General features: G+C 42.8%; 1 protein-coding gene across 4 annotated transcripts in view; it reads left to right on the top strand.

Annotated features, from left to right (window-relative positions):
- slc7a2 (solute carrier family 7 member 2) overlaps positions 1 to 12766 on the top strand; it is a 131739-nt gene that overhangs the window by 72555 nt on the left and 46418 nt on the right. For 3 of the 4 annotated variants that reach the window (XM_080186988.1, XM_080186997.1, XM_080186971.1), the window contains exons 2-3: positions 10093 to 10483; positions 12230 to 12385. In XM_080186988.1, coding sequence (XP_080043114.1) covers positions 10108 to 10483; positions 12230 to 12385 — 532 coding nt within the window. In that variant the 5' untranslated portion in view covers positions 10093 to 10107. Of the gene's footprint in view, positions 1 to 9562; positions 10484 to 12229; positions 12386 to 12766 lie in introns of those variants that run through there. The other variant, XM_080186979.1, reaches the window with a different exon arrangement.

Raw genomic sequence — 12766 nt, 5'->3', positions numbered from 1 at the left:
GAAATGGACTGCTTCAATATCTGTGGATTCATGAATGATGCTAAACATCAGTGAACATCACCACTTCTTGCCTTATGAAGTAGGGAAAGTCATTGATGAAGCAATCTGAAGATGGTTGAGCTTACCTTGACACCACCTTGAGGAATTCCTTAAAAAGATTCAGATGCATTGGACAAGGTGCAGAGAGGATTGACAAGGATGATACCAGGCATGGGTAGGAATTGATATCAGGAAAGTATTGACAAGCTGAGTATCTTCCTCTTGAAAAAGATGGCTGTGGAATGACCAAATAAAGGTCTCTAAAATTATGAGAAGTTTTGATAGAATGGATAGAGATAATTGGTTTACTTTGGTGCAGAAATACATAACTGCAGGCTAATAAAGGATAGTCACCAAGAAATCCAATCAGGAATTCAGAAGAAACTTATTTACTAAAGAGTGATGAGAGTGTGGCACACACTTCCAATGGTGAATAGGATACATACATTTAATACAATGGCAGTTAAGCATATGAAGGAAAAGGGAATATAGGGTCATGATGATAGATTTAGATGAGGAAAGATGTGAGGAGGCTTGACTGGAGTATAAGTGCTGGAAAGGTTGGACAAGTGTCTTGTTTCTCTGCTGTACTTCTAACGGAAACCTATTGTGATAGGTGGTCAGGAAGGCAAATGGGATGCTGGCCTTCATAGCGAGGGGGATTGAATATAAAAGTAGGGAGGTCTTGCTGTATAGGGCACTGGTGAGGCCGCAGCTGGAGTGCAGTTTTGGTCGCCGCACTTACGCAAGGATATTTTGGCCTTGGAGGGAGTGCAGAGGAGGTTTACTAGGCTGATTCCGGAGTTGGGGGGGTTGAGCTATGAGGAGAGGCTGAATAAACTAGGCTTGTACTCGTTAGAGTTTAGAAGAATGAGGGGAGATCTCATTGAGACGTATAAAATGTTGAATGGGATGGATAGGATAGAGGTGGAGAGGCACTTCCCGCTCAGAAAGGACAGTAGGACTAGAGGGCACAGCCTCAGGATAAAGGGGGGCAGTTTAGAACGGAGTTGAGGAGGAACTTCTTCACTCAAAGGGTGGTGAATCTCTGGAATTCTCTGCCCGTTGAAGTGGTGGAGGCTGCCTCGCTAAATATATTTAAGACGCGGGTAGATAGGTTTTTGATAGGCAAGGGGATTAAGGGTTATGGGGAGAAGGCGGGAAAGTGGAACTGAGACACGACAGATCAGCCATGATCTTATTGAATGGCGGGGAAGGCTCGAGGGGCTAGATGGCCTACTCCTGCTCCTATTTCTTATGTTCTTATGTGATGAAATCTGTGATTTCAACACCTGTACTTTTGAGGAAGACCATAATAAAAAGGAAACTGAGAAAGAAATTTGCTCCTTCCAGTTGTAAGTAAAATAAATGTGATACAGAGATTGGAAAGCAAAACTCCAGGGTAGACTGAAACTGATTGAAACCACATGAAAGGACACAGAGCCACCAAGCTGAAGCTCAGATGATGATCCCAGTTGTGGCAATACAACCAGGCTCAAAAAGATAGAGGCTAGATTCAGATGCTGAGAATAGGCAAATGTACAGTTGCTGTAGCAGTTTTATGTTGCTTGAAGAAGGGCGGGATTCTCTCAGAAAAATTCAAAGTGTCGAATTTGTGTAAAAACTGAATTAAACCCTGCTGGTTTTTTCAGCAGGAGTTCCAAAATGAATCTTCCACACTGTGTGCACAGCAGACTGCACTCGCGTAAATCACACTCAAAATCAGTGAGAGGGGCCTATTCCTGCTGGAGAGGCCAGCAGCGTAACACTGAACGGGGCCACTGCGCATGCGCCGATCTCTGTGTCGAGACTGGTGCATGCGCAATGGCCCTACACTGCCAATCTCCAGATTGCTGGCCAGCTCAATTACTGGCCCGGCTAATGTGTGCAGGCCAGCCTCTCTCACTGGCCTCCCTCCCTCTGCCCACGAGTGCAGAGTGGCAGCTAGACCTCCCACCCCTACCGATCTCCACGCCAGAGGCCCCGCCCCATTAGGCCCTCCCTCTGGCTCCACCCTGTTGTCATTGCCTGATGCCTGATGGGCAATGCCAAAATGTCCCCTTGGGTATTGCTGTTTTGCCCCTTGGGCAGTGTCAGGAAGACAGGCTGGCACTGCCAAGCTGGCAATGCCTCTGGGGTATCCCACTCACCCGTGATCTCCTGGGTGCCTCCATGAACCCCCTCCCTTCAATCCAGCAGGGTTGGGATGCAAACACCGCTGGAGTGAAACACTCCTGGTGATGGTGGTGGGGTGGGGGGGGTGGGTGTGGTGTGGGAGAGGAATCTAGTGCGTCTGGAGACTGCAGTCCTGAGCTCGCTAATAAGATGCAAATTCTAATTTAAACAATTTATACAGTTTACCGCCTATTTCTGGCATGGAATTGATGGTGCTAAAGCAGAGCAATGGGCTGGAAGAATTGTCCCCAACTATCATAAGCAGAGTTAAGGAGATAGAACATAGAACAGTACAGCGCAGTACAGGCCCTTCAGCCCTCGATGTTGTGCCGAGCTATGTCCGAACCCGAGATCAAGCTATCCCGCTTCCTATCATTCTGGTGTGCCCCATGTGCCTATCCAATAACCGCTTGTAAGTTCCTAAAGAGTCCGACTCCACTATCACAGCAGGCAGTCCATTCCACATCTCAACCACTCTCAGAGTGAAGAATCTACCTCGGACATCCCTCCTATATTGCCCACCATGAACCTTATAGTTAGGCCCCTTGTTACAGCTACATCCACCTGAGGAAATATCTCTGCATGTCCACTCTATCTATCCCCCTCTTCATCTTATAAACCTTTATTAAGCTGCCTCTCATCCTCCTCCGCTCTAAAGAGAAAAGCCCCAGTCCCTCAACCTTTCCTCATAAGACCTACCCTCCAAACCAGGCAGCATCCTGGTAAATCTGCTCTGCACTCTCTCCAATGCTTCCACATCCTCCTTATAATGAGGTGACCAGAACTGAACACGCTATTCCAAATGTGGCCTGGGTCTGTACAGTTGCAATATAACCCCATGACTCTTAAACTCAAACCCTCTGTTAATAAACACTAACACATTATAAGCCTTCTTCACGGTTCTATCCACTTGGGTGGCAACCTTCAGAAATTTGTGGATATGAAACCCAAGATCTCTCTGTTCCTCCACATTCCTCATTGATCTTGTAATCACATTCAAGTTTGTCCTACCAAAATGAATCACCTTGCACTTATCAGGGTTAAACTCCATCTGCCACTTTTCTGCCCTGCTCTGCATCCTATCAATGTCTCTTCGCAGCCTACAAAAGCACTCCACTTAATCCACTATTCCACCAGTCTTGGTGTCATCATTGTCATCAGCAAATTTACTAACCCACTCTTCAGCCCTCTCTTCCAAATCATTGATAAAAATCACAAATAGCAGAGGACCCAGCACTGATCCCTGTGGTACACCGCTGGTAACTGGCCTCCAGTCTGAAAATTTTCTCTCTACCACCACCCGCTGTCTTCTATGATACAGCCAGTTACTTATCCAATTGGCCACATTTCCTTCTATCCCACACCTCCTTACTTTCTTCATGAGCCTACCATGGGGAACGTTATCAAACGCCTTACTAAAATTCATGTATACAACATCAACTGCTCTACCTTCGTCTACACACTTAGTTACGTCCTCAAAGAATTCAATCAAATTTGTGAGGCAAAACTTACCCCTTATGAAACCGTGCTGACTATCCTAGGTTAAGCTGCATCTTTCCAGATGGTTATAAATCCTATCTCTCAGGACCCTTTCCATTAACTTACCGACCACCGAAATAAGACAAACTGGCCTATAATTACCAGGGTCATTCCTATTTCCTTTCTTGGAGAGAGGAACAACATTTGCCACTCTCCAGTCCTCTGGCACAATTACCGTGATGTGGGTATGCCGGCGTTGGACTGGCGTAAACACAGTAAAAATTGTCACAGTATTGTCTGGAGACAATACACATCTCTGTAACCTGTGATCAGTGCTCCTTCCACTCACATTATCAGCCACTTCAGGTCTTGAACAGCAGGTTAGGTGTAAGGATTCGCATTCTAATCAGTAATCTCTAAACTGTCTGTGCTTTATATGCTCTGTCTGAGGCCAGAACTCTCCATTCACCTGACGAAGGGACTAACCTGAAAGCTTGTGAGTCTATTATCAAATAAATCGGTTGGACTAAAACCTGGTGTTGTCAGACTTTTTACAATCACAGTGGACAGTGAGCACCCAAATATCAAAGCTAAAGGCTCCACAAAAGCATCCTAGGATGTATCCCATTTGGCCCAGGGGACTTATCAACCCTCAGGCTTTTCAAAATTGCTAATACATCTTCCCTCAGAATATCTATCTCCTCCATCCTATCAGCCTGTATCACACTCTCATCCTCAAAAACATGGCCCCTCTCCTTAGTGAACACTGAAGAGAAGTATTCATTCAACACCTCACCTATCTCTTCTGACTCCATGCACAAGTTCCCACTACTATCCTCGACTGTCCCTAACCTCACCCTGGTCATTCTTTTATTTCTCACATAAGAGTAAAAAGCCTTGGGGTTTTCCTTTATCCGACCCGCCAAGGACTTCTCATGCCCCCTCCTAGCTCTCCTAAGCTCTTCTTTAACACATTCCTACCTACCTTGTAACCCTCAAATGACCCAACTGAACCTTGTTTTTCATCTTACATACGCTTCCTTTTTCCTCTTGACAGGACATTCTGTCTCCTTGGTGAACCATGGTTCCCTCAGTTGGCCATTTCCTCCCTGTCTGGCAGGGACACGCCTATCAAGAACACGCAGTATTTGTTCCTTGAACAGGATCCACTTTTCATTTGTGCTCATACCTGATAGTTTCTGTTCCCATCTTATGCTCCCTAATTCTTGCCTAATTGCATCATTATTACCTCTGCCCCAATTATAAACCTTGCCTTGTCATGTGACCCTATCCCTCTCCATTGCAATAATGAAGGACACTGAATTGTGGTCACTATCTCCAAAGTACTCTCCTACAAACAAATCTAACACTTGGCCTGGTTCATTACCCAGTACCAAGTCCAATGTGGCCCCACCTCTTGTCAGCTTATCCACATATTGTGTCAGGAAACTCTCCTGCACACACTGTCAAAAAGTGTCCCATCTGAACTATTCGATCTATAAAGGCTCCAATCAATATTTGGAAAGTTAAAGTCACCCATGGTAACTACCCTGTGACCTCCACACCTATCCATAATCTGCTTTGCCATTTTCTCCTCCACATCTCTATTACTATTTGGGGGCCTATAGAAAACTCCTAACAACGCGACCGATCCTTTCCTATTTCTAACTTCAGCTCATATTACCTCAGTAGGCAGATCCCCCTGGAAATGCCTTTCAGCAGCCGTTAAACTATCCTTGATTAACAATGCTACTCCCCCACCTCTTTTACCACCTTCCCTACTCTTACCCCGGAACTGTCAACAACCATACCTGTCCCTGTTCTAACCATGTCTCTGTAATGGCCACAACATCATAGTCCCACGTACCAATTCGCACTCCAAATTCACCTACCTTATTCCTGATGCTCCTTGCATTGAAGTAGATACACTTCAACACACTATCCTGTCTGCCTGTACGCTCCTGCAACCTTGATACCTTCCTCAGTACCTCACGATACTCAACACTGGCTTTTGGACTACAGCTCATTTTCCCATCCCACTGACAAATTACTTTAAATCCCCCGAAAGAGCCGTAGCAAACTTCTGCAGACTTGTTTTGCCATTTTTAATAATAACCTCGCTTGTGGACCTTGGGTTGGTTGTGCACCATTTTGGTTGGGGATCAGTTTCAATCCTAAAAGAATTCTTTGTAAGCAAGACAAAATTTTGAAGGATTTTGTGATGGAAATTGACGACATTGAATTTGTATGGACTGCTGAACCAATTCATAAGATCTGTCTCAGTTGTATCTCCTGTTTAGTGTGTATTTTTTGTTTATAATCAGCGGCAATTTGCCTCTTGATTCATGTTTAACTTCTGTTGATTTTAGGTTTTAGAATATGGGGGGCTGGGGTTGGTGGTGGTGGTTGCCTGAGTTAGAATTTAGTTTTCTTTTGTTTGACTCTTATATGGTGAAAACTGTTGAAATTGTAAACCATGGAACATTGTGGCTTCATTCTTTCTGTAACTAACTAGGATTTTGTATTTATTTATTTTTAAAGTGATTGGCCTTGTCTGAGATCTTATCACTATGTACTAGCCCTCTGACGTATGCCAGTCTGATAGCATTGATTCAGATTGCTGATGTTTTAACTGCATGAAGAAGAGGTTACTGGTAAATGGGACACAGCAAGACAGATACAGTTACTGAAGGTGTAGCTTCTTGCTTAATATATGTAATATATAGATGTAATATCTTACTAAAATTGCTACCTGCTTCTTATTAGATGTGGTTAATATAGACATTTTACTTTCTCTGCAGAACAAGTACATTTGAAAAAATTGTGTTTTCCATTACTGGAATTGGGAATTGTATCTGTAATGGGCAACGTTACTGTGCATAGGTTAAATCATTTTCAGAAAAATCCTCCTTAGTTAGATACTCCTTTTAGAATCATTTTGTTAGTTTCAGAAGCAAGCGTTTTTAAATTATCATGATTTCAGATCCAATTACCTGGCTTTCTAAACACATTATGTCTTTACGCGTAGCAAGTGTGCCCTTCAAATTTCATAAAGCATAAATAGTATATTTTTTGAAATATTAATGAAATGTGGAAAAGTTTGTGTGAACATGACTGTTTTACTTAGTTCTGAAACCTTGCCCTATTACGCAGGCAAAGCAAATATTTGTACTTTTGAAGCTAAATATTTAGCCTGCTTTTGAACTCTATAGATAATGCTCTGTTCCTCAATATGGAACTGAAATAAATGTTTTGATATGTAGAGCTGCTGGGCAGTAGTTTTTCAATGATTCGGAGCAATTAATTTTCACAGTTGATTTCAATGCTATAATGTAAGAAGTCTCACAACACCAGTAAGAAGTCTCACAACACCAGTTTAAAGTCCAAGAGGTTTATTTGATAGTAAATGCCACAAGCTTTCGGAATGCTTTCCTTCATCAGGTGAGTGGAAAGGTGGAGTGGAAAGGAGACCTTTCCACTCACCTGACAAAAGAACAGCATTCTGAAGGCTTCTGGTGTTTACTATCAAATAAACCTGTTGGACTTTAACCTGGTGTTGTGAGACTTCTTATTGTGTTTACCCCAGTCCAACGCTGACATCTCCACACCATAATGTACTCAAAGCAGCTAACTGTTTTGAAAGTTCTCGCAACTTGACAGAAGCTTTTAGCTTTTGATGTTTTCTCCCAATTTATCCCCCTTCTTCCTGTCTTTATTCTTACAGTGACAATAAGATATGAATTCATACCTACCAGCAGGACTGTGGTTCCTTGCCCACATAACTATTTCCCAATGTACGCAAGAGTTGGCAGATAGGTGACCTGCATGATGCACCACAACAAAACCCAACCATGACCTAGGGGACATGAAAATTACACAAATGCACTTTCCAGCAGGATCATAGACATATTTTATGCTTCTTCCTCTTTGTTTATGGTTCTATCTGGCACATAATGTATTTGTGCATGCTGGTGGCTTTGCAAAGTTAGCAGATGAATAGCTGACCATGCAGACCAGCTGCTTGAAGACTTGGATACTCTTGTGTAAACCTGCAGTGCAGAACTAGAGTCATAGAGGTTTACAGCATGGAAACAGGCCCTTCGGCCCAACTTGTCCATGCTGCCCTTTTTTTTAAAACCCCCTAAGCTAACCCCAATTGCCGACATTTGGCCCATATCTCTCTAAATCCATTGTACCCAGGTAAATATCTAAATACTTTTTAAAAGATAAAATTGTACCTGCCTCTACTACTACTCTGGCAGCTTGTTCCAGGCACTCATCACCCTCTGTGTGAAAAAATTGCCCCTCTGGACACTTTTGTATTTCTGCCCTCTCACTTTAAACCTATGCCTACAGTTTTAGACTCCTCAGCTTTGGGAGAATATATTGACTATCTACCTTGTCTATGCCCCTCATTATTTTAAAGACCTCTATAAGGTCACCCCTCAGTCTCCTACGTTCCAGAGAAAAAAGTCACAGTCTATCCAGCCTCTCCTTATAACTCAATTCATCAAGTTCCAGTAGCATCCTAGCAAATCTTTTCTGCACACTTTCTAGTTTAATAATATCCTGTATAACTGCACTGAGGCCAGAATGTTATGGCTGTTCATGGAATTTTCCCACCCAGCTGCAATGAACGGAGACTTGGCTGGGCGCCAAATTCTCTGACCTCACTTCAGCAGGACCATGGCGTGAATGTACGGTAAGATCAGCAAGGGACCTGGGTTCAATTCCCATGTCTTGGGTCATGTCTTTGCGGAGTCTGCATGTTCTCCCCATGTTTGTGTGGATTTCCTCCGGGTGCTCCGGTTTCCTCCCACAATCTGAAAGTCGTGCTGACTAGGTGCATTGATCTGAACTGGTGCCGGAGTGTGGTGACTAGGGGAATTTCACAGTAACTTCATTGCAGTGTTAATGTAAGACTTACTTGTAACTAATAAATAACTTTAGCTTTATTTTACTTTAAAGATCGCGTTTGAGTTAAATGATTTTTGTGGGAATAGCAATAAGTACAAAATAGGTTTTAGTGTGCTGTACTTGGGTTAAAGAGGGGAATAAATACTGATGGTCTTAGCCAGTGATGTCAAGATACTGGACAGAACTTCAAGATTCCTCCCTAGCAGAAATACCTGCTGAGGCAAGAGGGTCCCAAATGGAATTTCTCTTTAAATTTGTGAGGTCAGAAAGAGTAGGGTGTTCCTACAGGCTGCATGAAACAAGCCAGACCTTTGGCTTTTTGCCCAATCCTCTAAAGATTAGGAACTGTATCCATGCCGACTTCCCCCACTGACATCTTTGGTCTTGTAAGATCGACTCCTCAGAATGACATCGTAGTTCTGACAAACTCCATCATCACCCCTCAACTCTTCTAACAGTCTGCCAGCCAAACAATTTTAGCAAAGCCTAGCTCTCCTAAATGCTGCTAATCCCCAAAATATGTCCGAGGATGAAAAGTGATGAAAAAGCTCCAGACTTGCTTCAGTGCTACAAAATCTTATGCTGCCGACTGCAGAGTTCCCATGCCTTAATATCCTTAGTGTTGCTAAATTAGGCAAAGCACCCCCTGCAATGAATGTAACCACCCCCCACCATCCCCGGCCCCTGCAACAAAGTTGTTAAAGCCATGAATCATTCCATGCCCCAATGCCACTAACCAAGTACAAACAGGAGCTGTATCTCCTAGGACGTGATGTACAGAAGAGATAAAATTGAATATATAGCACAGAAACCTATTGAAGAAATAATTGAAAAAAATCAGTGGTCAAGATGCAATTTGATTTATTCAGTTGCTGTAAAACAAACAATGGAATTGGTATAACATTGTACACTTTTCTGATGCAACAGTGTACACTGTGAGCAACATCCATATTCTTTTAAAACGGTGTTCTCTTCATAGTTGGATAAAGTACAATAAATATACTTATTTATTGTATATTTATTGTGTTACACACATTCAGGAAAGAAAAATATGTACCCATGGGCCTTGTCACTGACCTGGGTCAACTAATGTTAATATTGTTTGCTGATTCAGTGATAGCAGGAAAGATAGAATTATCTTCAATATACCTCAAGCGTCATTACAGTTTGTAGCTTTCAAAGCCAAATTAAATACAGCTGCCTCTCAACAGTAGAATGATACATTGGAAAAGAAAAAACTACATTACAAAACAACATCATCAGAGCAATGAGAAAATAAATTCATCAATGTGTTTATGTAGACTGCTGGGATAAAGGGAAATTTTCATTGTAGTAAAGATTTTGTTATGTAGATATTTAAACAAACATTCTTGGACAGTAGCTTGCCCTGACAATAAGCCAATAATACACTGAAGAAGCTGAAAATGCAAAAGAAAGTACTTTATATAAAGTGTCTTTAACATATTTTTCTCTTTATTTCAGCTCACCCCATCAAAGATGATTCATTGTGGTACTGTGTGGTCTTTCACTCGATGCTTAGTTCGTAGAAAACTCATAAAGCAAAATAATCTTGAAGATACCAAACTATGTCGCTGTTTGTCCACCATAGACCTGATAGCACTAGGAGTTGGCAGTACTCTTGGAGCTGGTGTTTATGTTCTAGCTGGTGAGGTTGCGAAATGGGATTCCGGACCCAGCATTATCATCTCTTTCCTAATCGCAGCATTGGCTTCAGTGATGGCAGGTCTGTGCTATGCAGAATTTGGGGCCCGTGTTCCAAAGACTGGTTCTGCATATCTATACAGTTACGTGACTGTTGGTGAACTTTGGGCATTCATCACAGGCTGGAACTTAATTCTTTCTTATGTCATTGGTAAGTGTTTCTTATGTCCTCAATAACTTTCCATTTATCTTTGTGCATTTCTGAATCTTGGATTATTCAGGTGTTGCTTAAGATTACAACAGAAAATACATTAATGGCTATCTTAAAGTGATGATATTTATAGTTTATTGGATTCAGGTTCTAAATAAAGCTGAAGATCAACCATTCAGTTCAATGAGCTGCAAGACAGGATTTTAATTTAAATTACTCCCTGCTTTGTGTTCAGGTATGGTGATGTAGTCATTATGTTGATGAACGAGCAGCCCAAAGTTCATCACTTCGTAATTGCAGTGGGCTGATTCCTGAAAATAAAGCTGGTTGCTGGAATGTTACTGAAACCCAAGTTGGTTGGCTAACGGAGTCTGACCCTACTGATTCTGCATGATCACCTCAGAAGCAGTAAGAGTCAACTACAGTCAATTGTAAAACAGTTGCTTCAAATCATTAAAATCATCATACTAAAGCAGTTCAAAATCTTTCTGGTAATTATGCTCCAGCTCCAATATGGGATGAACTCCTAATTTAAACAGTGCTTGCATCTTGAAATATTCAAACCGTTCCACCACAAAATTTCAGAGCCCCTCAGAAGGATCTAGATAGGCTGGGCGAATGGGCCAGGAAATGGCAAATGGAATTTAATGTTGGCAAGTGTGAGGTGGTCCACTTTGGTAGGAAGAATGGTAGGAAGGACTATTACTTACGTGGCGAAAAACTGCAGCAGGCGACGGTGCAGAGGGACCTCGGGGTCCTTGTGCATGAGTCGCAAAAACCCAGCTTGCAGGTGCAGCAGGTGGTCAGGAAGGCGAATGGGATGCTGGCCTTCATAGCGAGGGGGATTGAATATAAAAGTAGGGAGGTCTTGCTGCAGCTGTATAGGGCATTGGTGAGGCTGCAGCTGGAGTACTGTGTGCAGTTTTGGGCGCCACACCTGCGCAAGGATATTTTGGCCTTGGAGGGAGTGCAGAGGAGGTTTACTAGGCTGATACCGGAGTTGAGGGGGTTGAGCTATGAGGAGAGGCTGAATAAACTAGGCTTGTACTCGTTAGAGTTTAGAAGAATGAGGGGAGATCTCATTGAGATGTATAAGATGATGAATGGGATGGATAGGATAGAGGTGGAGAGACTCTTCCCACTCAAAAAAGACAGTAGGACTAGGGGGCACAGCCTCAAGATAAAGGGGAGGCGGTTTAGAACGGAGTTGAGGAGGAACTTCTTCACTCAAAGGGTGGTGAATCTCTGGAATTCTCTGCCCGTTGAAGTGGTGGAGGCTGCCTCGCTAAATATTTTTAAGAAGCGGGTTGATGGGTTTTTGATAAGAGAGGGGATTAAGGGTTATGGGGAGAGGGTGGGAAAGTGGAACTGAGCCACGACAGATCAGCCATGATCTTGTTGAATGGCGGGGCAGGCTCGAAGGGCTAGATGGCCTACTCCTGCTCCTATTTCTTATGTTTAGTGTATTGCCACAGTGTCTCAGATATTTAACATTGCACTGTTCATCCCATAGTTGTTTATGGTACCTCTTGGGAAGATTGCTAGAATTTTGCAAGATGAATTACTTTGGAATATAAGTAATAGTTTTGTCGACTAATAGGATAGCCATTTTATTTATAGCCTAGAATGTTGTTTAGATCTAAGCCACAATGATTCATCTATGGAACATTTTGTATTTCTTAGTTTCTGTAGGTTGCCAATGAAGCACAAATGTGAATGTTTAACTTTGATTTATTTTGCATCTAGGCACTTCAAGTGTTGCCAGGGCATGGAGTGGCACATTTGATGAACTTGTTGGCAAGCAGATTGGAAATTTCTTTGGCACATACTTCAAGATGAATTCACCAGGATTAGCAGAATATCCAGACTTTTTTGCTGTGTGTCTAATATTATTATTGTCAGGTACGCTGGGAGTGAAGTTTTGGTATGTCATTTTAGAATTAGCTCGGAATGACATTTGTTATAAAGCTAATCATAGAATCCCTACAGAGCAAAGGAGGCCATTTGGCCCATCAAGTCTGCACTGACCACAACCCCACCCAGACCTTATCCCTATAACTCCAGTTTTTTACCCTGATAACCCCCTCACATTAAGGGGCAATTTAGCATGGCCAGTCAACCTACCTGCACATCTTTGGAGTGTGGGAGGAAACCAGAGCGCCCAGTGGAAACTTGAGCAGATATGGGGAGAATGTGCAAACTCCACACAGACAGTCACCCAAGGCTGGAGTTGAACCTGGGTCCCTGGCACTACGAGGCAGCAGTGCTAACCACTGTACTGTC

Source organism: Carcharhinus amblyrhynchos, chromosome 1 (genome assembly GCF_965287045.1).
Source record: "Carcharhinus amblyrhynchos chromosome 1, sCarAmb.v2.hapA, whole genome shotgun sequence".
Taxonomy (NCBI): Eukaryota; Metazoa; Chordata; class Chondrichthyes; order Carcharhiniformes; family Carcharhinidae; genus Carcharhinus; species Carcharhinus amblyrhynchos.
Note: the sequence above shows the minus strand (reverse complement) of the source record. Positions and strands in the feature narration are given on the sequence as shown.